General features: G+C 49.0%; 1 protein-coding gene across 1 annotated transcript in view; it reads right to left on the reverse strand.

Annotated features, from left to right (window-relative positions):
- The window catches only part of LOC142575587 (uncharacterized), a 252,699-nt gene that overhangs the window by 31,500 nt on the left and 195,791 nt on the right, over window positions 1–25,408 (reverse strand). Inside the window, exon 5 of the mRNA XM_075685069.1 lies at window positions 10,489–10,773. Within this exon, the coding sequence (XP_075541184.1) occupies window positions 10,489–10,773 (285 nt within the window). The remainder of the gene's footprint in view (window positions 1–10,488; window positions 10,774–25,408) is intronic.

Below are 25,408 nucleotides of genomic sequence, written 5' to 3' on the forward strand. Positions count from 1 at the left end.
GACAGTAGATAGCGTAAGATAACTACTTATTCTAAGAGGAGAAACGAAAAACAGTAAAGAAAGGACATGGTTTAGAAACAGAGATAGAAAGGAAATAGAAAATAGGAATAGAAAAAAATATAAATAAAATGGAGATGGTTTCAACGCGAGAGCCACACCTACATTTTTCGTGTCATAGGACAAGCAAACCGTGCTAGTACGCGCTGATTGCAAAGATGGCGCTGCCACTAGCTCGGCAAGTTATGCTGGGGAAAAAAAGTATCTTCATAATTACGAAACAAAGGACCAAAGGACGCATGCCCTAAAGTGAATAATTACAAGTTTAATTAGTAAAACTCAGTTATTAAGCTAACATCACAGCGATTTTCCGTGCAAGATAACGTCCGCCTCTCGTGGCAATCCAGCTCATGGTACCGAATTCGGCTAGCTGCCGCGAAAGTTATTAATGAGTCGCCTAGTATAGTTTCACGATATGTTTTCGCTCCAATCCTGCGAGTATAAATTGCTCGCGGTTGGATAATTTGTCACATTCGTTATAGAAGAGACTCAAAGGTAGCGTGCGTCTGGACAGCTGCAAAGATGCGCGTAAACGCAAACGAATGTAGGACGAAAAAAATAATAATAACAACGCGCGGCGCAAGACGAGAGTTGGGGGCTATTTCGTCTCCTGCGAAAAGCAGCAGCTGCTGCGCAGTTACGCAACCGAGTAGAGCGGCAGAGCCGAATCTGTGCGGGAGGTTCATTTCAGTCTGACGTTATGTAAGAGAACTGAAAGGATATTTTGTATACCCGTAACCTTTGTGTGTTCGCGTGCCTAATGCTACTGCGCTTAGGTATACGTGTAATTAATTTTATTTCTCACTGTAGCAGCAATCATGTCATTTTCCGCACGTGGTTATTGCACTTCCTTTAAAAGAAAAAGAAATGTTTAGCGCTGTTTTCTTGCTATGCTACCTCTATACTCTATAATAGATTGTGGGGTTTTACTTGCCAAAACCATGATATGATTACGAGGCACCCCGTAGAGGAGGGGAACTCCGGATCAATTTCGACGAGCTGGACTTCTCTGACGTGCGCCCAATGGACGATACGCGGACGTTTCTGCATTTAGCACCCATCGAAATGTGACCGCCGCGATCGGGATTCGATCCCCAGACCTCGGACTTAGCAGCGCAACGCCATGGCCACCCAGCAACCACGGCGGTTAAACACTCCCGGAATACATCTTACATTGTATTATTGCTATCGGAGAAATGAAGTATATTACATGTTACTGGGATAACTTGTTTATTACAACACTATCTTTATTTCTTGTGCATTTACTGATCACTACTGCGTGTGCTTGAAGTATAGATGACACACGCGGTGGAGACTTACAACTCGCGCAAATGAGAGCCACGCTAATCTAGTAGGCTGCTATGACGTTAATTCGCTGTTAATGGCGAATCGACGACATTACAACCGCCGCAGAAACGGCAACAACCACCGACCACGACACCACGCTGCGTGCCGGGTAACGCTTTCTGTAGCATCCTTATGACGAGCGCCCTTTCCACGTTGGTTGCTTAACGTGGATTCTACGCAGGTTATGCACGAAAATTATTCGCTTTGTGTGCTCATTTGTGTGCAAATTCGCTCATTTGTGTGCCTTCAATCGTATTGTAGGCTGGCGCTCTACCGCCGCGTAAGGGTGTCTTCGCCCCGCTGAAGACATCAACAAGAGGGCTTTTGTTTTTCCTTTCTTCGTAAGACGTTCCCTAGCTCTACGACTTTTATTCCTATACACGCGTCTGGCAGAATAAAACGAAGTTTAATCAATTTGAAACAAACGGAGAAGTGGGTAGGGTGCTTTTTGCCTTTAAGTTCATCGCAATGAACAAGAACGTTAAAGAACGGTGGACGCTTCTCACATCGACTTGCATATTTACGTCACGCGCAACATGCACGAATGCGAGGTTACGCGCCAGCGGCAACGTGAGACGACACGTTTTAGTTTCAACTCTCTCACTATTCGCGAGCGAAATCGTGGGGTGCTCCTGCTGGAGATAAAAGCTGGCCAGGAACAGCAAGCGATACAACAAGTATCCCAAGGAAATAAGTAAATATCCAACAGCCAAAGAAAAGAGAGAAAAGCACGAACAAGAAAAAAAAAAGGAAGATTGGGGCGAGGGGCGCAGTGGGAGGGGAGAGGGCTGTAAAGGCGACCTATACGCCGCGAACAATTTCTTCGAACAACCATCGAGCCCACGTCGGTACAAGCACACAAACTTGGGCATCGAAAAAAGAAAAAAAGAAGAAAGAACGGAAAAGGGAAACCAGCACTCGAGTTCCAAAGACGACAGGCAAACGAGGGCCGAGCGTCAGACAACGCGAAGGGGCTTTGCCCGGCGAGACACAAATCCTCTCGCTTCGCGCAGCCCGCTTTAAGTCTTTCGTTTTTTTTTTTTCTTCTCGCGACAGCAAATCTGGCAGCAAAGCAGCACGGGAGAATGAGCGGCGACAGAGCGCACGCGACGACAGGTGCTACACGTACGACTATATCTGCCACGCGCACTTCCTCGCGCGTCGCGAACCGTTCTCTCCGTGACCTGCCGCCACCTTCCGCGTTTACCTATATATACGGTCGCGCTAGGTAGGCTTCACCTCACGGCCCTCTCTCTCTTTCTCGCTTCACCTTCCAGTCCGCTTCTCTCTCTCTCTCTCTCCTGCCTCGAGTCTTATTGGATTTACGCGGCGCGCAGGCGAACACGCAGTCCTGTGCGCTTTACGCACATACCCCACGTGCGTACGGCGGCGGCGCAATTCGGCGCTCTCTCTCTCTCTCTCGCTTGCTGGCTTGACAAAAGCTGCGCGACATCGGGGAACGTACTTTGTTTCGCTTCGCGGAGCCCCGGTCGCTGCCGCGCCGTGTTTGCACGGCCGAAAACAAGGTGACGAGCGCGCAAGGTACGCGACATCGCGAGAGACCTACCTGGCGTTCGGTTCGAGATAAACACGCGGCGTTTTTGTTGCAGACGCGCGCGTGCGACGCGTGTTTGCCGTGTATATTGTCACAGACGGGTGGATGGATGTCCTCGTCCGCCTGCGCTCCCTTTTTTTTTTTTTTTTTTTCCGAGGTGCTTCTGAGTCACAGGATGCTGTATGGGCTTTCCGCGCGTACAGATCGACGGAACACAACGGCGGGCCGTCAGGTATTTTCTTTTTCTTCTTTTTTTTTTTCCCCCGATTCATCTGGCGTATACAGCGCGGAATGGGTGAAATAGGCCTGAAGTAACGCGCAATCGAATGAGTGTTCTTCAGAGCGCGTGTCGCGTATCGTATTGCGTTCCCTGCTTGCCGGTGCGTGATCGACTAGCAGCGATCAAAGTTTCTTTTTCGGCAACTGCGTATGTTTCTGTTTTAGAGTCAAAACGGCGCGACGCTGTATCTTCTACATAAATGTGCGATCAAGCTCTACGCACCTTCCGAATAAGCTCGGGCCCGATTCCCGAAGCCTTTCGGTCACGTGCGCTCGTTACACCATTGAACGGCGGCCTTCGCTAATTGGACAACTGCTTCAAATACAGCCTTTCTTTTATGGTGATTTTAAACAAAATGATATTCGCTACCAGACTGTTCAGTGAAGGTGACATCGATTGATGACATCACAGAATTTATTAATACTGAGCATCTTTGCGAGAATTGATTTTCCGTGCTGCTTTCCGTTTTGCGTAATGGTCCTTGTACTTCTTGCTTCTCTTTGCCCGTGAATGTATTTGTTAAACTTCTTTATAGTATTGTTGAACTTAAGCAACGCGATGTGTATGCGGGCATGTACAAAAGTAGGAAAAAAAATTATGGGGTTTTACGTGCCAAAACCACTTTCTGATTATGAGGCAGGCCGTAGTGGAGGACTCCGGAAATTTCGACCACCTGGGGTTCTTTAACGTGCACCTAAATCTAAGTACACGGGTGATTTCAAAAGTAGGACGTAACTCGCTAATATATATATATATATATATATATATATATATATATATATATATATATATATATATATATATAGAGGGAGAGAGAGAGAGAGAGAGGACGTAAACTTTATTTTTAAATCAATGAGATTCGAGTCCGGCGTCATTTTAGTGGGTCTGCACACCAGGCGCGGACGCGGTTCCGAGATAACAATGTGTCAATTTCTTTCTCTTTCCATGTATCCCAGAGTAATTCTTCTAGTATATATAATTGAGGCGTTTCATATGTATTGCCTCTTTTTCTGTTTTTGACAGCTGCTAGTTATTTATATTGCGTACTATATGCATATCCTACTTTTGTGACGGCCCAGCACTGGGCTGACAGTGTCAATAAATGATATGGATGAAATGAAATGTACACAGGTTCAGCATCAGGATTGGCTGAAATGTGCTTTTGCGAACAATTGTATATCACAAGTGCTTTTTGTGATGCTTTTGTGACACAGGCCCGGGTCTTTAAATCACCACAAGAAATATACTTAAACAACCTTCAGATGGCGTTGCTGTACACGTTTGGGTTATAATAATCCCTATATACTACTTAATACATATTTGAGATGTCCATACGCGACACACAGCGGTAAGTCGCGAAGCAATCGACTCTTGTTGGGTTATTAGGAGAAATCTTGCTGCTTGTTGCTGCCGGTAGTGGCATTTGCGAGCGGCGTTTTTAGCCTGTCAGTCCCTCCGCCTGAGCGTGCCTTGCAATGTCAGTGATGCATGCTACCAAGCGTTCAATAATCCAGTATCACGTATAAAATCAAATCGCAGACGTAAAATATGCTTGCGGAACGCGATGGGCGCTTCAGAAAGCACCTTGCCATTCTACGCATGCGCGAAGAAGGCCTCTCTTCTGAAGGCTATAAGCAGGTATGACGTCATCAAAGCGAGAGATAATTTAATTGAAAGAAAGCAGAGAGGTCGGCCTGAGCTAAGGCGCTCTAGTCTGCTACTCTGCACAGGGGGAGGGGGAACGGGGACATAAAGTTGTGATGACGGATGATGATGACATAGCAAGAGGGATGCGCAAAGGTGAAAGCAAGTTCAACACTCTGATGATAAATATTCACAAATGTCATCCATGAAGCCACTATCATGTTTCATATCAAGTCTGTAGTCACCAATTCAACTGAACTTAAACATAAAGGCGCTAGGACGAAGCTGGTGTGTGGGCCTCCCCTGCGTGAACAGCACAAGCGCCGAACAAAAGCTTTATAGCATATGAAGAGCCATGAGGTCGCCATGTCGCTGTACAGGTGGCACGGTGAAGAGCGTTGTCTAGATTCGCTTATCTCCGGTAGCATAGTGCAAGCTGCGAATAGGACTACAAGATGGCGTACGCGACTCCCTATAGCTCTCAAGCGGTCTTTCAGTGAAGCTCAGTATACGGCCCAGAACGAGAAAATCCTTCTAAACATCCTGCCTCGTGCTACAACCAACGGGGGATATAAAGCGCTTTTTCTCAAGGGCTGATCAAGTAACGTAATTTTCCAATCGAATGCGATGATTCAACAAATACGGAACTTTAATATCGAATCTAACAACGAATGTTGTCTGGCTCTCCGGTGCAAGAAAAAAGAAGGAAAGAGAACATTGAGAATAAAGATGGAAAAAAGCTCTGTAGTTAGTTTTTAATGCACGTATTGCTACTCACAGGATTGCTTATTTGGGCAGCTTGTATATTACAAAACTCGCGACACTTACAGTCTGGCCTACAACGGGCATGCGGCCGGTGAGCCGTAGGCATCGGGACTTTTTCATGAGCCCGGCAGGCCCGAATAATCGTAACAACTCGTAAAACGCTGCTTATAAAATTCTCCGAGTCGAATACTTCCATTCGAAACAAACGTGTTCGATTCGAATTCAAATATTTGCGACGATCGACCAGCTTCACAATAGGATCGATAGGTGGGATGGTTGGTATTGCATTACGGTAACGAAACTTATAGAGCGCGGAAAAAGACGAAATACGAAGAAAGGAACAACACAACGTAAGCGCTCTTCCCAGCTCCCCTGCAGCTTTGCAGCGGATGGGATCATCGCATATTATGAAGTTTGGGCGGTGTTCTCCTATACAACATTATAGTTATTCCAAATATTGAACGACCCCGCTTAGCATCATGAGGCATCGGTGAGCCCAGACGCTAATGATTGTGGTCACAACCACAGCCAACGGGACCCATGAAGGGAGTCTTGCGCGAGCCCGTTTCCTTCGGCCATTATTGAGCCTCTTAAAGCGGTGTATCTGGCGTGTCGAAAGAGTCGGGCTAGATGTTCGGCCGACTTCCGTTCATTAGCGCGGGAATGTAAATTGCAGCGCTATAGGAACGATTTGAAAAGTTGCCGCTCCACGATCTGAATGCTGGCGTACGTGGGCGAAGATCGAACTCTCGCAGAACTTGTGTTCGCCTGCGGAAAGGGTCGCGCGGGCGTTGCAGAAACGCGCGACGGACCCTACGTTTCTCCGAAAGGTTATCGCCGAGGAACTTGCTGCGTGAATGAGAACAGAAAGTGCAACGCTCAGGGCTCGCGCTAAGTTCGCGTGGGAGCTCTGCTTAGTCGGCGCAAAGTTTCGCACGTCTATTTCGTAATTCGCGCGGCGCGGGGGCACCGGCGGAGTTAATTGAGGGTCTAGTAAAGAAAGCCGTCTTAGAGAGCGCAGACTTCACGCATTCGTTACGACGTGCGCCAGCTCCACTCGAAGGTACAGAAATGCTACGCAGATCCAACGCAACACTGAAATCTGAATGACGCGACGCTTGTTTCAGTTAACTATGTATGTGCAGCAGCAGCAGCGGACGTCATGCACACCGCATCCTTGTCGCCCGTGTAGATCTTGTCTCTTCGCGTCACGAAGACGTTGTACGATGCGCTTGTGTAAAGTAGAACGCTCCACGCGAGGTGTGCACGCAGATAAGTACAGCACGTATGTAAGTGCATTCACTTAAGGCTTCTGCACTCCCTGTGCCACAAGAAAGCCATCGCTTTGGACGCAAGCACAGCGAATCTCTCTTCAAAGAGGCACGCTGCGTCCACGTGCTAGGAACAAAAAAGGGGGTGGTTGGAGGTTGTAGCGAAAATATTGCAGATTACAGAGAGAGAGAGAGAGAGAGAGAGAGAGAGAGAGAGGGCTGTTAAAGTTTACCTGGTCGCAGGTCTGGCGTGCTACGCTAGATGTATGTATTACGCAACACAGCCCCCTTGACAGGTGGGAACTACAGGAGGGAATCGCGCGCCTTACATGACACGGGCAAACGCAACGGAAAGGCCACCTACACCTCGCACCGATCCCGCCAATCAAGTCACCGGCGACGGTCGCGGAAAGATTACCTCTAACGGTGGACAAAGCAGCGCGGCTTACGTAACACTGCGCTTACGTAAGCGAGACCGGCCGCTCGAGATTGCGACGGTAAATTGCAATAACGACAGTTCAACCCATCCGTGATGTTCGGAGGCAGCTCTCGGTATCAGGAACGCGCGTACGAAGATAAATGACAACTAGATTGCCCGAAAGATCTCGAAAAGAATACGCGCATACATGGGGACAGTCCGTTTCTGTGTGCGTTAGCCCAACAACACGTCTTTCCTAAGTACATTTTCTAGTACAGAAGGTCCTCTCTTTAGAGTTTCGGCTACTTCCCTTCGACCTAATGTGCTTCCTAAAAAAATAGACGCCTGTTCCGTCTACATGCGTTTTCTTTTTGATGTCTTCTGCTTCGCGCAACAAGCTGGTTGTTTACCGTCTTGCAACGACAAACCAGAAACGTGTACTTCTTGCATGCGTTTGCGAACAATATATCTGCCACCTTCAACTTCACCCCGCTGAGAGTATAGAGCTATAAAAAAAGAAGAAAGGAAATATGGCAAAACAGATTGGCGTTGCGCAGAATGTAACAACACGCCACGCGTACATTTGTGATCGTTGCGCGATCATCAATGCGTCGTCATCAAGCCTTTTTTAAATTTACTAATGGGCTAACTTTTCTTCCAGGGGTTCTCATAGAACTCTATCCCGCGACAGCCAAACATGCACTACCAAGTCGCAATATCTAATCCTCTGCCGCCGCCTAGTGGATGCATAGTTACACGGTGCCTATATAAGGTTACTCTAACGAACCACCTGGCATCTGTTACAAGCGATACAAGGCCTGTCAAACTCCCCTTCTTTCTTTTAAGTGGGAGCTTCAGCTAGGGGCCAATTTCAATTTCCATATTCAAATACATGTAAAACGCAGAAATGCCTTTACGAAACAACCGCCGGATCGATCTGAAAGAAGTTCGCTGCGTTTGAGAAAGAAAGGTCTAGCTCTAGTGTCTAAAAGAAATAAGAAATTGCTTTATGGCCTGCAATACTTCACGAAAGTTACGGAAAATCGGTACATATAAAAGAAAATTGAAGCACGGAGTTTAAATATCTGTAACTTCGCATGAAAAACAAATGCTGAAATTTTGAAAACTGCACTTGTTAGCGCGTCTCAAGTGGATGAGCCTAATACATAAATTTACAGCTCAGCTGAACTTCTTCCGTAGGTAGGAGAGTTTTGCAAAAGTCCTAGTCACAATTAAATTAGTCGTACATTTCGACGCGATGTATATAGCGCAAAAATTTCACCCGCTTTAGATGTCTGAATAGGTTCAACTCGCGGAATTGTGATATCGTCGCGCATTACTGAGTCACCGAGTTGAAAACTTCGTGCTCGAGTTTTTTACAATATTGAAATTTTCAACAACTTTTGTACAAACATATGAAAGCCCAAATAAAAAAAAATCCGCTTCTCACAGTCACTTGATTCTATATTGTTTCCTCCTTCTAAAATTTACCACGCCTCAGCAAAGTAGGTGCAATGATAGCCCAGAAAAACGATTCCTTCGTTACCGTACATTAAGATAGGAGCTCCCGAGACGAAGTTCCCTTTTACAGAGAAAACTGAAACACCATTCCTTGTGGGAAAAAGTAAAACATGGCCACCTTTATTATTGGCCGCAAAGAGTACCTTGTTTAAAAAAAAATGTTTATGAGTAAGTATGACTAGTAGAGTAACGAAATAATAAGAAATTGGTTTCCTGAACTACCCAGAACGGAAAATTTGCGCCGGCATTAAAAAACGAAGAAGGAAAAAAAAACGCTATTACGAGCTTTGTGTTCCTTCACGACCCTTAATCAAGAGTTTGGAGGTGCCAAGTGCGTTGACACGTCGAGATCACCAAGGCATGCTATTTAACCATGTCAGTACTCGCGTTCTCTTTCTAATGACCCCACTTCCATATTTGTAGAAAGTAAGTGTATTGAGTACCCATCCCACCCTTAGTCGCGCGAGCCTCCGCCATCTTGATTTTTCCAAGTATTTTCGTTATCTTTCACGTTTCAGCAGCACACACGTTGGAGTTCACAAAACCCGGTAGATCTTGTGCTGTTCTTTTTTGTTAAAGGTCGGTAATTAAGCTTGCCGTTCGTTTCTTCAGGAGTGCTACAAAAAATGCCGTTCAATAGTTACGCGTAGAGAGAGAGAGAGAGAGAGAGAGAAGAAAGGGGGAAGGCAGGGTTATTAACCAGATGGGTAGATCCGGTTTGCTACCCTACGCACCCGACAGAGGGGAGGGGGAGGTAAAGTGACATCACATTAGAGATAAAGAAAGAAAGGAGCATAGACACACAATTTCAGTCAAGCATTGTCACCGCATACCGTCACCACACAGCACAGTAGCCCTTGCAGCGCTACAAACATCTGTTCAGGCTACAGCCGCTTGTCCAATTCTGTTGCCGTTGAAAAGTGCAACAGTGCCCTCGTCGCCCTCCGCTGCGATGGCTTGTGATGTCGGCATTCTAAAATAAGTTCCTCCGTTAGAGGTCTTTGGTCAAATCGCGCTAACGCGATTTCGAGCGATCGTCTCTGTAAATTGTAGCGAGTACAGTCACAGAGGAGGTGTTGAAGAAGATTCTCCTCGCTGCCACAGTCATCACACGAGGCGTCGTCGGCCCATCCGATTCGGAATGCAAAGGACTTATCGAATGCCACCCCTAGCCATATTCGACATAGTATGATCTGAAGTGAAGGCGCCAGAACGACGGTGGACGAAGAAGGAACACACGCACGCACGCACGCACGCACGCACGCACGCACGCACGCACGCACGCACGCACGCACGCACGCACGCACGCACACGCACGCACGCACACACACACACACACACGCACGCACACACACACACACACACACACACACACACACACACACACACACACACACACACACACACACACACCATTGTTGGAAGTGGCGCCCTGTGTGCGTGTGTGTGTGTGTGTGTGTGTTCCTTCTTCGTCCACCGTCGTTTTAGCGCCTTCACTTCACATCACGCTTAACCAACACGCCCAACTATCCATCCTAACGACAAAGCAGGGTAGCTTCGCGACGGCAGAGTCTAGCTGGATTGCAAGAGAGGAACGCGTAAGGACAAGCATTGGCAGGTGGGTACTCACCCAGACCTTGGTGTAGGCGTTTGGGGGCGAAGCCTCGGGCCTCCCGTTCGCGGCGGGAGCTGTGACAACTGTCTTGCACGGGGACGACGCGGGGCTTCCGGGCTTCGCCATGTCAGCCGGGGCGGAGGCGGCGGGGCTTGCGCTCCGCGGACTCTGCACGGCGAGCCCCTGTCGCTGCTGCTGCTGGTGATGTTGTTGCTGCTGCTGCTGGTGGTGCTGCTGTTGGAGCTGTCGCGCATACGCCATGCGGAACGCCGATCCCACCAGGGAGCTCAGGTCTTCAGCCTGCGACGCGAGAAACAAAGCGAAAAGGACGCGCAAAGTTGAGCGCTTACTTCGAAATATATAGTTCGAAACGCGATCTCAGGTGTGTGTGAACCATCGAGACGGCCAACTCGCACAATTTTTGTCACAATTTCGACTGAATTTCAGTTGCTTTTGTAAAGAAAAAAAAGAAGGAGAGAAAGAGAGCCTTTAAAATGAAAAATGGAGAGGTGTTTTTGGCGTGCTCTACTCCAGGTGAATGCGACGACAAATGAAATTACACACGCACGACATGCGACATGGACATAACACAGACAAGACGCACCGCACACGATATATAGAAATTTGAGTGTCTAAGAACAGCGTTTCACTAATGTACAGAGTACTTTCGTGGCACGAAACACACAGGCGGCACTATAGACCGTGGTCCAAGTACACATTGTAGCTCAAGGTGCGATCAGTGTGGTACATTAAGAGCAGACGTTAGGGCGCCCTCTTCGACCATCTTACAGCTTGAATTGGCAAAATTCAGCAATAGAGAGGATTAGAATTATTTATTTCTCTCGCGCAAAAACTAGCGAACTAACCCTTCAGGCCTCTCGCCAGAAGGCTATTTCGAGTTTTGTTTACTACAACGAATCTCAAGCAGCAACACGCAGAGATGGGCGAAACGGCAATGCGCTTCGTCGGTGAACTCATCTTCTCGCTTAGTTCTTTCTTTCTTATTGTTTTTTTTCTTCTTGTTTTCCGCTCAGCTTCTTCCTCCGCACACAGCGCACGTAATCTTCTCGCTCCCGAGGTATACCACGTGACGAGGTCACGGGGCCAGCTCCGCGTCTCGTTTGACGCGCGAAACAATTAACGCCGCTCGGCGGCTAATCGACAGGTCGAGATCATTAGCAGCAGCAGCGCGTCTCTACAGACGGGCGGTATAGGGCATCGGCTGGAACCGCAGTGGCGCGCCAGCAAAGCGAAGACGGCGACGATGGCGCCGCCTTCATCTTCTTCTAAGCTTGCGGTGGTGACATCACCGTCTCTACTTTCGGCGTGCCCCATCAGGATGCTATTAGGAACGCTTTCTCCACGTCGCGCGCGTCAGCGACCAAGGCGTTGCCTGAGCGACAATTAGCCGGGAATTAGAGCTCCAGACGCTCGCCGAGCGCTTGGCACAGCTTCGTTCGCGCAGCTGAGTGCGCTGACGGACGTTAAGCACGTGCTGTGAGCTGGCTCCAGCCCTCCTAGCCTCTTTACGTATTCGGCGTCGTACATACGTGTTAGGTACAATCAGGAAAAAACATATTGTCACGTGGTAGTGACGTTAAAGAACACAGTAGCAATACTGTGAAAGACAAAACTAGCTTTTATTGGGCGAACCTGTGCCCACAAAGATAGGCTACGCTTAAAGCACAACGATAGCGGCGAACACAGTCGGCGATCGTCGAAAATCTGATCAACGGGTCAAGCGCGTCGGCTTTTATACATCAATCGTCGAATGTTCCAGACTAATCGTTGGGACCCGCGTGCCTTCCACAAAGTTCTACACCATTCGCGTCACGCGATGAAATCAGATAACATAAGGTTCGGCGACAACAGACAACGGATAGAAGCATCGATAAATTTCCAGAGACTTCGGATACAAGCAGGCGCGTCCCGCGCTGTGCGATAACATTTGTTAGGCGGCGAAACGTGGTCGCCCGATAAAGATAAAGTACACGTGTCAATATTTCACCTAGTAGCCGCACACGTCTTCCTGGTAATAGGCAGATTCGTCTGGTGAATACGTCTGTTCGCCTTCAATGGTGGCAGAATTTAATTAATCGTTTTATCATACCTAGCGTTTCGCAGAGAAGGTCTCGCTGTTGGAGATTACCACGCATATGGTACAGTCTATAGGACTTGAGGAAATCGGTGTAAATTGCCGAGTTATTTGCTTTGTTTCGACATCACTTCAAGAAGAGCGCTGCGAGGCGAGTGAAATCTTTATTTTAGGCTGGTGCCGGACGCTGCGTTAAATTACATAAATGTTATGCGTTTTAGGGCGACGTTTTGTGAGGACATCTGATGACGAGTGAGTGAACAGTCACGAACGCTGGGCTTGTGTTGAGATATGTCTGTCCTAGCACAATCTTCAACGTCAAGCGGTCGTGCAAGTGCTCTAAAGAAAAGCGAACAAACAAAACAAACACGTGCACTGTACATGCTAATCAATTTTATCCACCGTCTTCACCTCGCAGTGAGCGTCCAGAGACTGGGGAGCAGAGGACCATTCGCCTTGTCTTTCTAATTACTGGCGTTTTTTCTTAAGCGTGGAACGACCAGCGAAGACATTCCCCAAGAGAAACGCGCGACCCTACTTACTCTCGCAACTGCAGGTAAGCCCGGATCATTGGACAAGAAACGAAAGCCAGTAGTGGACTCCCGAAGTACTCTACCAATAAAATGCCGAGATTACCGCCGCTCCGAGTGTTTGAATACAAAAGGCAGGAAACAAAAAAAAACTTGTAAGAAAAAGAAATATAGAAGGCGTAGCGTTAAGTAGCAAAAAGACTCGCTGGTGCACCATTTTCACGTTGAGCAACGAAGTAAGGGACCTCCTAAGAGAAGCAAAATACAAACGCAGGTACGACAAGGGCGTTTCGTTCGTAACGAGCTCCTTACGTCCTTTAAGCAGGGGATACCCACCAGACACGCTAAAGCTACGTTTTAAAGGGAGCCATGGAAAACGTAGAACAAGAACTAAAGACATATTTAAAAAAAAAAAGGAAAGGGAGGGAGGAGGACGTGAGCTTTCCCCTACGTCCTTTCTACTATTCCTTGTAAGCGAGCTTTTCTGCACGCATCGTCTTTGCGAGGCGAAGCCGACCTTACAGCGCAAAGCGAAAAGAGAGGCGGAGCGCGGAGGCGGTAGGGCCTCTCTCGTCGAAACTGTTCGGGATCGCGGGGGCAGACACGCCTTGTCGGCACGGGCCGGTGAACCGCATTTGCAAAGGAATCGCATTTGCGGCTGGGCGGACGAACGGGAAGCCTCTAGGAAGGTGGTGGTGGGGGGGGGGGGGGGGGGGGGGGGTGCCACGTGCCAGCCGCGATCATCGACCGTCAGCGATGGTGAAGAGCAAGGAAATAGGTGCATGCACGCCACGGGAGCAGCATGAACACAGGCACGTGAACTTGTTCCACGTCTCGACGCTCGCGAGAAAACGCGTGCTGTTTTGAAGCCTGTGCTGCAAACACCGTGCGTGACAACGCCGCGTCAGAGGGCGAAAAAAAATGCGCTGCTTGTTTTCCGACGTTCCTTGCGAATTGAAGACAGCAAAATGAAGGTTAAGGAGAGGTAAATTTCCTTTGTAAGCTAAGAAAGAACGAAAGCAAAAAAGAAGGAGAGGAAGAAAGAAGCCAGGAAAGATGCATCATGCTGCATTCTGCAGATCTCTTCATTTTCACCAGTAGCCAACCTTCGCGGGTGTTGTGAATACTCCCGAGAAATTGATCTCCCGAAAAATTAGCTCTGTGCGCCACATTGTCAGCGGTACGTATGTCCTTCGATGTCGCGATACTATATGCACGTATATTATACCAATTATAAACATCTGAGCTGAAGAAGAAAACGCTGAATGTTCAGATAATGAATGAAACATAAACTACAGTATCATGTCCGACAGTTAACCAGTAGCTCAGTGGTCTTGGCATCCTACTGCTACTGCCAAGCCCCACGCAGCCCCAGTCCTGTTTAGATGCGGGCTGCACGCAGAAACAGTCGTGTACCACGCTTTCGATTCACCTTAGAAAGCTACAGGAGGTCAAAGACAATCCGGAACCGCCCTGTACGACCTCCCTCGTGGCCCCTGAATTTGCTTTGGAGCGTAAAGCCCATTCACTCAGAAGCTAAGTTTAGATGAATCCGACAAGGGCGGGTGGAGCCGGCTTGTCGGGCTGAAAGTATGTCGTCGGGTTCTTGTTATCGCAGGCAGGTCGGACCGAGCGAGCGCCGAAGTAGAGTTGGGTCAAACCGCTTGCAAGGGGTGGGTCGACTCGTCCCGCCCGATCGGAAAAATGCGCGCGAACGCTTTCGCGTGGGACTGGCTCGACCAGCTCGACTTGTGCCTCAGCTAGATCGTGTCGAGTCGCTGTAAACAAGACTCGACAGATTCTAGTATACACGAAACCGTCGTTGCAGCCTAAGAATACGTCACACGGGTCACGATTCTGCACCGTTGAATGCGTGTGTCATTGTGGTACATTTAACGGAGCAAGGCAACAGCGCAATAAAGAAAAAATACCAGAAACAGCGTCCGTGCGCTTCACGCGGCCGTGCACCTTGAACTGGTGCACGCAGCTCGAGTGCCGGCGAGGAGGAGAGCAAAGTGACTCTGACTGCGCCACAACTCCCCGCGGCAACGGATCTTGCCCGACGGTGACCAAGAGAAGAGATGAATGTCACGTATAGCTGCGTAACTAAGCATCATCATCACCATCATCAGCCTGGCTACGCCCATTGCGGGGCAAAGGCCTCTCCCATATTTCTCCAACTACCCCGCTCATGTGCTAATTGTGGCCACGTTGTCCCTGCAAACTTTTTAATCTCATCCGCCCACCTAACTTTCTGCCGCCCCTGCTACGCTTCCCTTCTGTTGGAATCCACTCCGTAACCCTTAATGACAATCGGTTATCTTCCCTCCTCATTACATGCTCTGCCCATGCCCATTTCTTTCTCTTGATGTCAAGTGAGATGTCATTAACTGGCGTTTGTTCCCTCACCCAATCGGCTCTACTTCTTATCCCTTAACGTTACACCCATCATTCTTCTTTCCACAGGTCGTTGCGTCGTCCTCAATTTAAGTAGAACTCTTTTCGTAAGCCTCCAGGCTGCTGCCCCATAGGCGAGTACTGGTAAGACACAGCTGTTATACACTTTTCTCTTGAGGTATTAGGGCAACCTGCTGTTCATGATCTGAGAATGCCTGCCAAACGCACCCCAGCCCAACAGGCCTGGAGTGCGGCCTGATCTCGGTAACCGAAACCGGTAACGCACTCCCTCACCGGAGCAGGATTGGCCACCCTGGTGCAGTACTTGGCCACAACCTCCTCTATGAATACAACATTCAAACCCCGGCCCTCAGTCCCCAGCAGCTGCGAAACAACTGACCACGGCGGCGGTCAGACCAGTGACGCAGCAGAGTGCGCTAGGAATCTCTGGAACCAGACAGGCCGCCATTGGAATCTAAACCTGGAAACGTTTAATGCTAGAACGTTTCTAGTGAGGCTAGTCTAGCAGAGCGTAACTAAGCAAACGCAACTAATTATCACTTCAATCTAGGCTCCTGTAATTAATTCGGTACACTCCAGTAGTCCTCGCTTACTGTGTATTTGCATTTGACCCGTGCTGCCTTCTGAAGCAAGTAGAGCACAGACCGCGCCTCCACATTCTCGGCCCGTGGCAAAGCACCTCCTGCGAGTTAAGCGCCACGAAAGTGCTGCTGGCGTTCCTGTGCGCCACAAGCCCTTAACTAAACTTCGTAAATATCGGTACACTGTGCGTGTGTGTGACTGTATGTGCTGTTTATTTGTTTATCACGGTGTACATCATAATCACCGCCCAGCACTCGGAGGAGCACGTCAGGCGATCAGCCAAGCTATGACGTCTCCAGCATACCGTTTAAAGCTTGTCTCTCTCTCTCTCTCTCCGTCTCTATCTGTCTTGCAACGAGCGCATCACGCATGTCTGCACACGCCGCGCCAGGTACGTGGAAAGATTGAGGCTTGTGCTCGGGCGAGAAGCTCGTCATCTTAGGTTGGGTCATCAACTACGCGCGCTACTCGGCGGCCTCGCCTGAAGAATTCGCTGTAGATCGGCGGTCAATAAATAATGCATCTGGGGAATTCAATAGAAAAAAAAAGCCAAGTTACAGCGCATAATGAGGTATGCATGAATGAACAGCGCGCACATTAGAGAGAGAGAGAGAGAGAGAGAGAGAAAGGCAAAGGAAAGGCAGGGAGGTTAACCAGAGATTGTCTCCGTTTGGCTACTCTGTACTGGGGTAGGGGCAAGGGGATGCGATAAGTGAGGAAGGATGAATTTCTTTTTTTAAATGTTACAAAAGAAAAGAAACCTACACACACACACTCACACGTACACACGAACTGTTTCTGTGGGCCCTGTCACGCAGCCCTGTTGCGTACTCCAGGGTAGCGTACCGTACTGCTGCCGAGAAGTAGCGGCGCCTGCCTATCGAAGCTCGACCGACATTACTTATTGGGTAGCGTGGCGTTGTCGGCGGGCTGCAGGCATCCGGTAGATCATGGCGACCAAGCAGGGGCGAGACGATTTGCTAGTGCGAAACTTGCACTGTTTATTCAAAGGTAGTTGAAAGAAAATAAGATGAGCATGAAGTAAGAAGTATCAAGTATGAAGTCTCTCAAAAGCACATTTCGGAGCCCCTTAAATAGGCTCTCTACAAGTGTGGGCGGGATCTTGCTTCCGTCGATGACACGTGACAGGCACGGAGAGAGGGCCCCTCCTCCTGCAATACCGAGCACGGGAGGAGAAGTCGATCCTCTTTTCGACGAATCCGGTGAGAAGGTCGGGTGAATGACCTCTCCGGCGCTGTGGGGTCCGGCCAAGAGAAGGTGAAGGGGATGAGGTAGCACCCACGGTGCCACGACCATGAGAGGTGAAGGGGATGAGGTAGCACCCACGGTGCCACGACCATGAGAGGTGAAGGGGATGAGGTCGCCCGTGGGCTCCGGCTCAGAGGGTAGAGTGAATGACCTGTCGCCACGTGGTGTCAGACGCCAACCCTAACAGTCCGCAAAGGCGTTCCTAGTTTTACGTAGTGTCACCCTACAATTCTACGCCACACAGTGTACAGTCACAATTTGTCAGAAAGTACCGTGTCTTCTAAATACCGCTGCAGCACCTTCATAGCGGATCGCGCTGATGCTCGCGTAAGGCAGTTACCAGTGATGGTGCTTTCTGTCATTGGACGCTAGTACAGTGTGTCTAGGATGGCTGAGAGGACTGTTCTTTGCGGGTTGAAACGAGAGCACTGACAAAGAAGGTGCTGGATTGTTTCATTGCACCAACAGAAGTAACAAAGTGGGCTGTTGGCCATTGCGATAGGAAAAGAGTACACATTTGAAAATGCTACCCCAAGCTATAGACGAACTAGAACGGTGCAGTCACGTCGTGGAACCTCGGGCGGAATATGGAGCTGTAAATTACGGCCCAGGGTATGAAGGCGTGCACTTGTGAACTCGGATGAATTCCACTGAGCTGATGTCAGGTCACGCGCAAGTGCGGAAAGTTTTTTCGCCGCGTCGGCTCTCGAAATAGGATTGGCAACACAGTTGACGCCTTCATGGGGAGATCGGGCAGCTACGTCCGCTCCATCAGTGCCATGTATGCTACAGTAACTAGGAAACCGCTGATATATTATGTCGTGTCCTTCGTCAACTATGCGATGGTGGACTTCTCTTATCTCTGCGACGAGCTGCTCATGTGATCCATGGCGCAGTGCTGAGAGTACACTCTGTAGGGCTGTCTTGTAATCACAGAAGACTGACCATGCATGGGGTGCTTCCTCCTGAACAGAATGAAGAGCCGCAGGCAGGGCTACCAGTTCAGCAGCTGTCGTTGATGATGCATGTGAATGTGACGTTTTTAGCTGTATTTTGACGGATCTTGTTGGTAGCACTACAGCAGCAGCTGAACTTGCAGATATGACTGAGCCATCGATGTAAACGTGTACGCGGTCACTGTGCACCTCATGTAAAAGTTTTAATGTGGCCTGTTTCAGGGCAAATGACGGCATGTTGGCTTTCTTCATGATTCCTGGGATCGTGAGGCGTATTTCAGGGCTGTGCAGGCGCCATAAAGGTGAGGATGGGTGAGAACAGCTGTAAAGGTCTTGTAGTCAACGTTGAGAAGCGTGATTAGCCTCCATTCTTCTGGACGAACTGATGATGGATTGTGCTAAAGTACCGGCACAATATGACCGTCGCGAAAACTAGACGGAAATTCAAAGTTATCAAAGCACGGCTGATAACAAACACGAAAGTGGCACCAATATCTTACCAGAACGTTAGATAAAACTCAACGGGTAACCCGACCGGCCCTGGGGCCGAGCCACGTTTCAGGGAAGATAATGCTGCCTTCACTTCATCAGCTGATGGCCGTGCACAAAGACGGTCAGCTACCTCAGGTGGAACCTGAGGCAGCCCACTAAGCATTGTACGAAATCCTCGAGAGCCAGGATCTAGTTGCATAGTCGCACGCGCCACGCTTTCAAATGCGTTACAAAGAGCGAATAATCACGCGTGGGGGGGCGACGTAACAGGAAGTGCTCGTGGGGCCACAGAACCGCATACATTGGGCTGTCTAAAAAGCGAGTTTCTTGCAAACCGCAGAACTTCAAGGTGTGCACACGGATTACGTCTGCATCGCCAAACAGCAGCTGACAAAGACGACGCTGCGATGAGGCGTTGGAAACGCCTACGTAGCTCACGCTGCCATTACCGCATCAGCGGAGTCAGTTGATTGACCCGAAGGGCAATACGGAGCTTCGTGGCGGTATCCGCCAGTTCTTCTGACCTACGTCGTTTGAGTGTACGTCCTTCAACTGAACAATGCCGACGCCACTGTACCTTGAGCGCGTCCCATGACTCTGGGTCAGATCTAGAAACTGAGGCGCGCAAGACTCTTGACAAACAAGAGCGCGAGTGCGCGTCGTGTAGAACGCGGATGTCGAGGCGCCAAGGTTTTGCTGATGAATAAGCAGGGAAGCCAACTTCAAGCATAACTGGTCTGTGATCAGAAACACAGAAAGGAGATGAAGGCACAGTTATCACATCAGATTGCGAGACATACTGAGCTAAATTACATGGTACATAGGTACGGTCTAACCCGCTTGACGACGCGCCGCGTCGGCACGTCAAGGCAAATAAAGAACCATGAAAAAGTCTACATGTTTCCAGCAATGAAAAGTGCTGGACGAGGCGACGCAACTCCCGTGGGTTCGAATCAGGGCGACCCCAGCCCGCACCTTGCACATCTGCTCGCGTGTCTAAAACGCAATTAAAATCCCCTACAAGCACCACGTGACGACCGTCCAGGAAATACACGTCCAGGTCACGAAAAAATAATTGGACTTAATGGCCTGAGCGGGTCCATATATGCACAAGATCCGTAACCTAAATGAAGATAGTACACAATCAAATGCCAATATCCGCCCTGTCCTATCATAAAAGACATGATTTCGCAAGAGTGCTCTGTTGAAAATAATAATACCAACTCCACCAGAGCGTGATATCGCGAAGGAGAAAACAACAGTCCAGGTTAAAAGTGCGTTTGAAAGTAAGAACATGTCCAATGGTGAAAAAATTTGTTTCTTGCAAACGCAGTATGTCAAAATTTTTTGCGCGGGCCATGCTGATAATTTCGGCTTGTTCTACAGGACTTCGGAGCCCTTGTGTGTTTAATGAAATAATCTTCAGGGTGTCAGCCATAACTAATTTAAAGTATCACCAAACTGACCTGGTCGTGTTGTTCAAGTCGGCGCCCCAGAAACAAGTCCAGGGGTTATGTAGTGCACACGTCACTTCTTGGACCCTCGCGAAGAAGGCCGAGGTTTTTTGGGCCGCTGGAACTCGCGACACGGCGATCCGCGCCGCCGTCCGAGCCAGAGGCTCAGGCATGTGCACGCTTTACGTCTCGTGGCACTGCCATCTCTACGCCGACTCCATCCAGGCTTGGCGAGAGTCCAACGCTGCTATCTACTCCGAGGCTGAAGCTATTTTCTGATGAGGATGATGTCGGTAGCGGTAGGGCGGCGGGTTTGATTTCATCGCCGCCGACAACTTCTCGCAGCCGGGGGCTCATTCATATGTAACGGATGGGACGTTGTAGGCGATGCAATTGAGGTGGATGAAGCCACAGCAAGTTTGGCAGGTGTATCGACTGTAGTAATCCCAAGGTCAGGTGTCTTATCTGTGTTTAAAACCTCGCTGCGATCATGCAGGAGGACTAACGGTAGCAGCCGAAGTGGAGGTGCTGTCGGCCACAGCATGCATGTCGTTCGCTGCTTGGAAGGCCAGCGAACATCGCGTGTTGTGATTGCCCGAGCTGCATGCCTCTTCTTTTTCATTTGTCGACGCTGGTTGACGTGGTGTCGCGGCAATTCCTTTGGTTACGGCGTCACGCGCAGTCGCAACCGCAGCTGACGCTGGCTGTGATGGGGGAAAGGCTCCAGCAACAGCAGCGTCCGAGTATGAACGCCGCACACGGCACGCGACCGTAGGGTGACCATCCCCGCAACGCCGACAAGGACGGTCACACCCGTCGCTTTCGTGGCCATGGACGCCACAACGGCCACCGAACGCTGCGGCGCACTGCACGGTAGTGGTCGCTGGAGCCGCACCGACGACACACGCGTTGCAAGGCCGCGGTAGTCAAACGTCACACGATGGACAGAGACCCGCAGGTAACTGGGGACCGGGGTTGTGGTACTCATTTCCACACGAAGGAAGCGTGTGCCCGTGAGCACGCCACGTCGTCCGCTCATAAGACCAACGTTGACAGACAGAACCTTGCCGTATGGCGATAGCGCCTGGACGAGGACTTCGTTCGGAACGAAGGACGGCAGAAAGAGGCAGGTTGCGTTGGTGACCTGCGGGCCGACGGGAACGACGGGACAACGCTCGCCACCGATGACAAGGCAGCCAGTATCGACGATTAGAGCCATGGAAGCCATGGAATCATGCTCTTGACGGCGCCTTTGAGGCCTCGCATGTGCTGAACGCAGTAGACCTCACAGAGGCGAACTATTGAGGCCGTCGCGTCGGCGACGGCCTCCGAACCCTTCCCCGTAGGGACAAGAACGTAGATCGGCCAAAATTTACGAAAGGCCGAATTTTAATGCGCAACGCTGCTTCTAAGCCATAAGAAGGAACCCCCTCGCATGCTCTGAGTAATATTTTACATTTTGGTCCACGTTTTCTTTAGCGGTTCGACAATTGTTAAGCTTAAGTTGAATTCCTAATAAGTTAAACGGTAAGCATGTTTCTTTTTACCTAATAATGACTGCGCTCTTGTTGGAGACAACATACGTAAAATAGTAGGATAATATTGTGAACAGTGTTTCGTTTGCGAAAAGCACAGACACCCACATCTTCATCCGATTTCTTTTCCATAATGGTTGCCCTCCGAAACCGGTTCACTTTCCGCTGGAATAGCATATATCACCTTGTATTTTTTTTTCTTAGTTTGCGCAACGTTTCCTCGGCACTAAGGTAGCGCCTGTACATACCCTGACCCTATCGCTGTTGCCAACGCTGCCGGGCGTATCCGCACAAGCCATTCAGACTTCGATAGGCCCGCCTTCCACGTATTTATTCTAGTGGTGCATAATAAAGATTATTATTATTATTATTATTATTATTATTATTATTATTATTATTATTATTATTATTATCGGCAGACTGCTTGAAGCCTGCTTCACCTCCGCCGCGGGTCGCCCGTTATTGCACTACCTCCGGGATAGGCCCACATTCTTGCCCACGGACACGCCAAAACATCGGGGGGTAGAGGTACACAGCTGCGCTGTAAAAAAATACATATATAAAGAAAGAAAGAGAGGAGAAACCGAGTAGGCGCGAAAATCGGCTCCCGCCTCTGCCGCTGCCCTCCCTTTTGATTATGTGGTTCCTGCTGCAGGCAGGCTGCGGTGCCTCGATCAAAGCCTACTTTTCTTTCTTTCTTTTCTTCCCCGTCTCTCTGCATATTCTCACCCGACGCTGAGCGTGCACGAAATAAGGGAAGCAACAACAAAAAAGAAGCCGAATGCCAAAAAGAAAGAAAGAAAGAAGGAAGCAGAAAAGAAAGGAAAGAACGCCGTTCTCAATGATGCAACCGCCGAAGTTTCTTTTTCCTCACCAAGCAGGGAGGCGTGCGGTGAAAGACACCGCTTAGCGCCGTCGGAGAGACTCTTCTCTCGCTAAACGCAGGCTATATATGCGACGACTGCATTCTCCGGAGGGGCCATTTTCTCGTCGTTAGCGGCCCCGCTGCGAAAACGACAAACAAGAAATATACGTATAAACGCGAACGGCTCTTGAAAACACGCTTATACAGCGAGCGAGAAAGGCGGGATAAGAATACATATTGCTTGTTAAGTCTCCGAGCTCTCGGGCTACAGCTGTAGCAGCTCCCCGCTACATCGCCTGCCCGGGGCTTTTAAGCGCAGACCGCGTTGGTGGTGCTTAACTTGGCTCCAGCTGCTGAGAAAGCCCCCCCCCCTCACCTCCCCCCCCCCCCGCGCTCCCTCTCAGTCACAGCAGCGCGCTGTACGCGTTCCCGAGAATCGCGGGAGTAAAAGAGGAAAGCCAGAGAGACTTTTGTTCTCCATTTGAGACGAGTGGTGTGCGCGGAGCGTAAAAGAGCTCTCAATCGTTTCGCGGAGAGGTACCTACACGAACTCGATGAGGGGGAGGGGGGAGGGGAGAACGAACTCGAAAGATTGCCTCGAACGAGCAAAGTGGGCCTCGACAGGCGAGCTTTTCGAACCATTATACGGCGTTCGCTGATATGTGAGCAGTTTCATGCTTTCTGCTAAGTTTATAAACTGGCGGACGGGAGTGACGAGGCTAAAGAAAGAAAGGAAACTTGAAAAAAGAGGTACCCTTAGGCGTGCTGTTTCGACCCAAGGGGAGGATTAAGCATGAATTCATGCGCACAATGTGATAGAGACCGCCGTTTAAGTGTCGTCACAAATGACGCCCCGTTTTCAGTACCGAAACGATTCGCTTAAGTGCTACACCGCGTGTCCCAGCTAACGCTAGCCAAGCTGGTCAAAAAAGAAAATAAGATTGAAAAAGAAAAACACGCTTCAAGATACAGATATGAAACTTCCAGTGTTCGACCATCGGAGGTCTGACCCGAAATCCTTAACGTAAAATCTTAAGATTGTAATTTGAACTATCTGGGCTTTTTTTTTTTTTTCGTTGAAGAGCTTGGCCAACGTTAGCTGGGGCTCCCAACATAGCGTCACGACTCTTCTACGAAGAATCTGTTTCGAATTCTCACGGCCGTCCAAGTTTCTGGATATTGCTATAGCGTGCAGACCGAGACGAACGGTGAGCAGCATTCTCGGGCTATTCTATTTGCTTTGTGTCATGCATTTATTATTGACAAACTAATGAGAAAATTTACTGTAACCATTTTTTTTTCGTTCTTTCTTGCTTTTTTGCCTTTTTTGTTTGTTTTTGTTCTTGTAAATAAACTACTGGTATATTTTTCAGATGCAATTCTTTATGTTACTGTGAGATAAGCTAAACCTTGTTATTATTTGTAATGAATACTGTATTTTGCTCTGTTAACGTTATTTCCTGTTGCTTGTATAATACCTTATTATATGCTACTGTTGCTTTGAGATGTCAATTATCATAACTATTCTTGTACAGGAGGTCCCGATACAGTCTTTGACTATGGGACCTCCTCCTGCATACTGAATACATGTAATTTGACCCAAATTCTAACAATAAATTCTGATTCTGATATATACTGGTGACATTCCTCTGCCGACGCCGGCTGTGATGCGCGTTCTTCAGTCGCATTATGCGCATATACCGGACAGCGAATGTCGATTCAGGCTCCTGTTCCAAATATGGCGAGAAAATGTGCGGCAGAAAATAATAATAATAATAATAATAATAATAATAATAATAATAATAATAATAATAATAATAATAATAATAATAATAATAATAATAATAATAAAGGAAGACGCATTCAAATATGCAGCCGACGACGCACGTCCTTTATCTGGGCATTTGTTTTTGTATTTTTTTTACTGGCACAAAAGGCGGTGGAATGCAAGTACGTTCGTGAATCAGGCGCCCGCAAAGAACTCCGGGTGGTCAAAATTAACCCGAAGTTCTCCACTACGACGTGCTTCGCAATCGTATCGCGCTTCTGGCACGTGAAACCGCAGTATTTACTTCTTTTAAACTAATGCGTCGTAAGAATGTGAGAACGAAACAACAGAGACAATCTGCCATGTTTGCGGTTGCGTGCAACCGGTTTCGCGTGTCGGTAGCGACAAGAGCGGCAAAGTCAAATAAGCCGAAACGTCTGCGATTGCCGTGGAAATTCACCACGCACAAGCATTCACCACGTCGTTAGGTGTCTGCGTCCGGGTGTTCTCCGCCTTTACGGTGAACCACACAACGCAACAACGTGTCTGCCGAAAGTTACAGACGAATACGGCACCCGCCCGAAGATAACGCCCACAAAAAGAGAGAGAGAGAGAGAACCGCTAGAGGAGGAACAAGGTCTAATGATTGCCGCACAGGCGCCCCCTTGCGTCGCGCCTGGACGCCGCGTACACACATGTATCGTATCGTTGCAGCACCGCTGCAGTTTATTCTTCAAGGTGCATTGCCACAGAGACACCGCTAAAGCCCGCACGCACGCAGCATACATATACACATACAGCCGTACTGTACGGTAAATTAGTCGGAAACCACGTGGTGCGGGTTGTGTACACGTCTCTCGTGAAAATGCGCACGCGGCGTTTCCCACGGCGCGAGCGAGAAAACATATGTACGACCCGGCGAGAATCGACTGACCCAACGTTGTCGCGATGATCGACGGCGTACGTATGCT

Source organism: Dermacentor variabilis, chromosome 3 (genome assembly GCF_050947875.1).
Source record: "Dermacentor variabilis isolate Ectoservices chromosome 3, ASM5094787v1, whole genome shotgun sequence".
Taxonomy (NCBI): Eukaryota; Metazoa; Arthropoda; class Arachnida; order Ixodida; family Ixodidae; genus Dermacentor; species Dermacentor variabilis.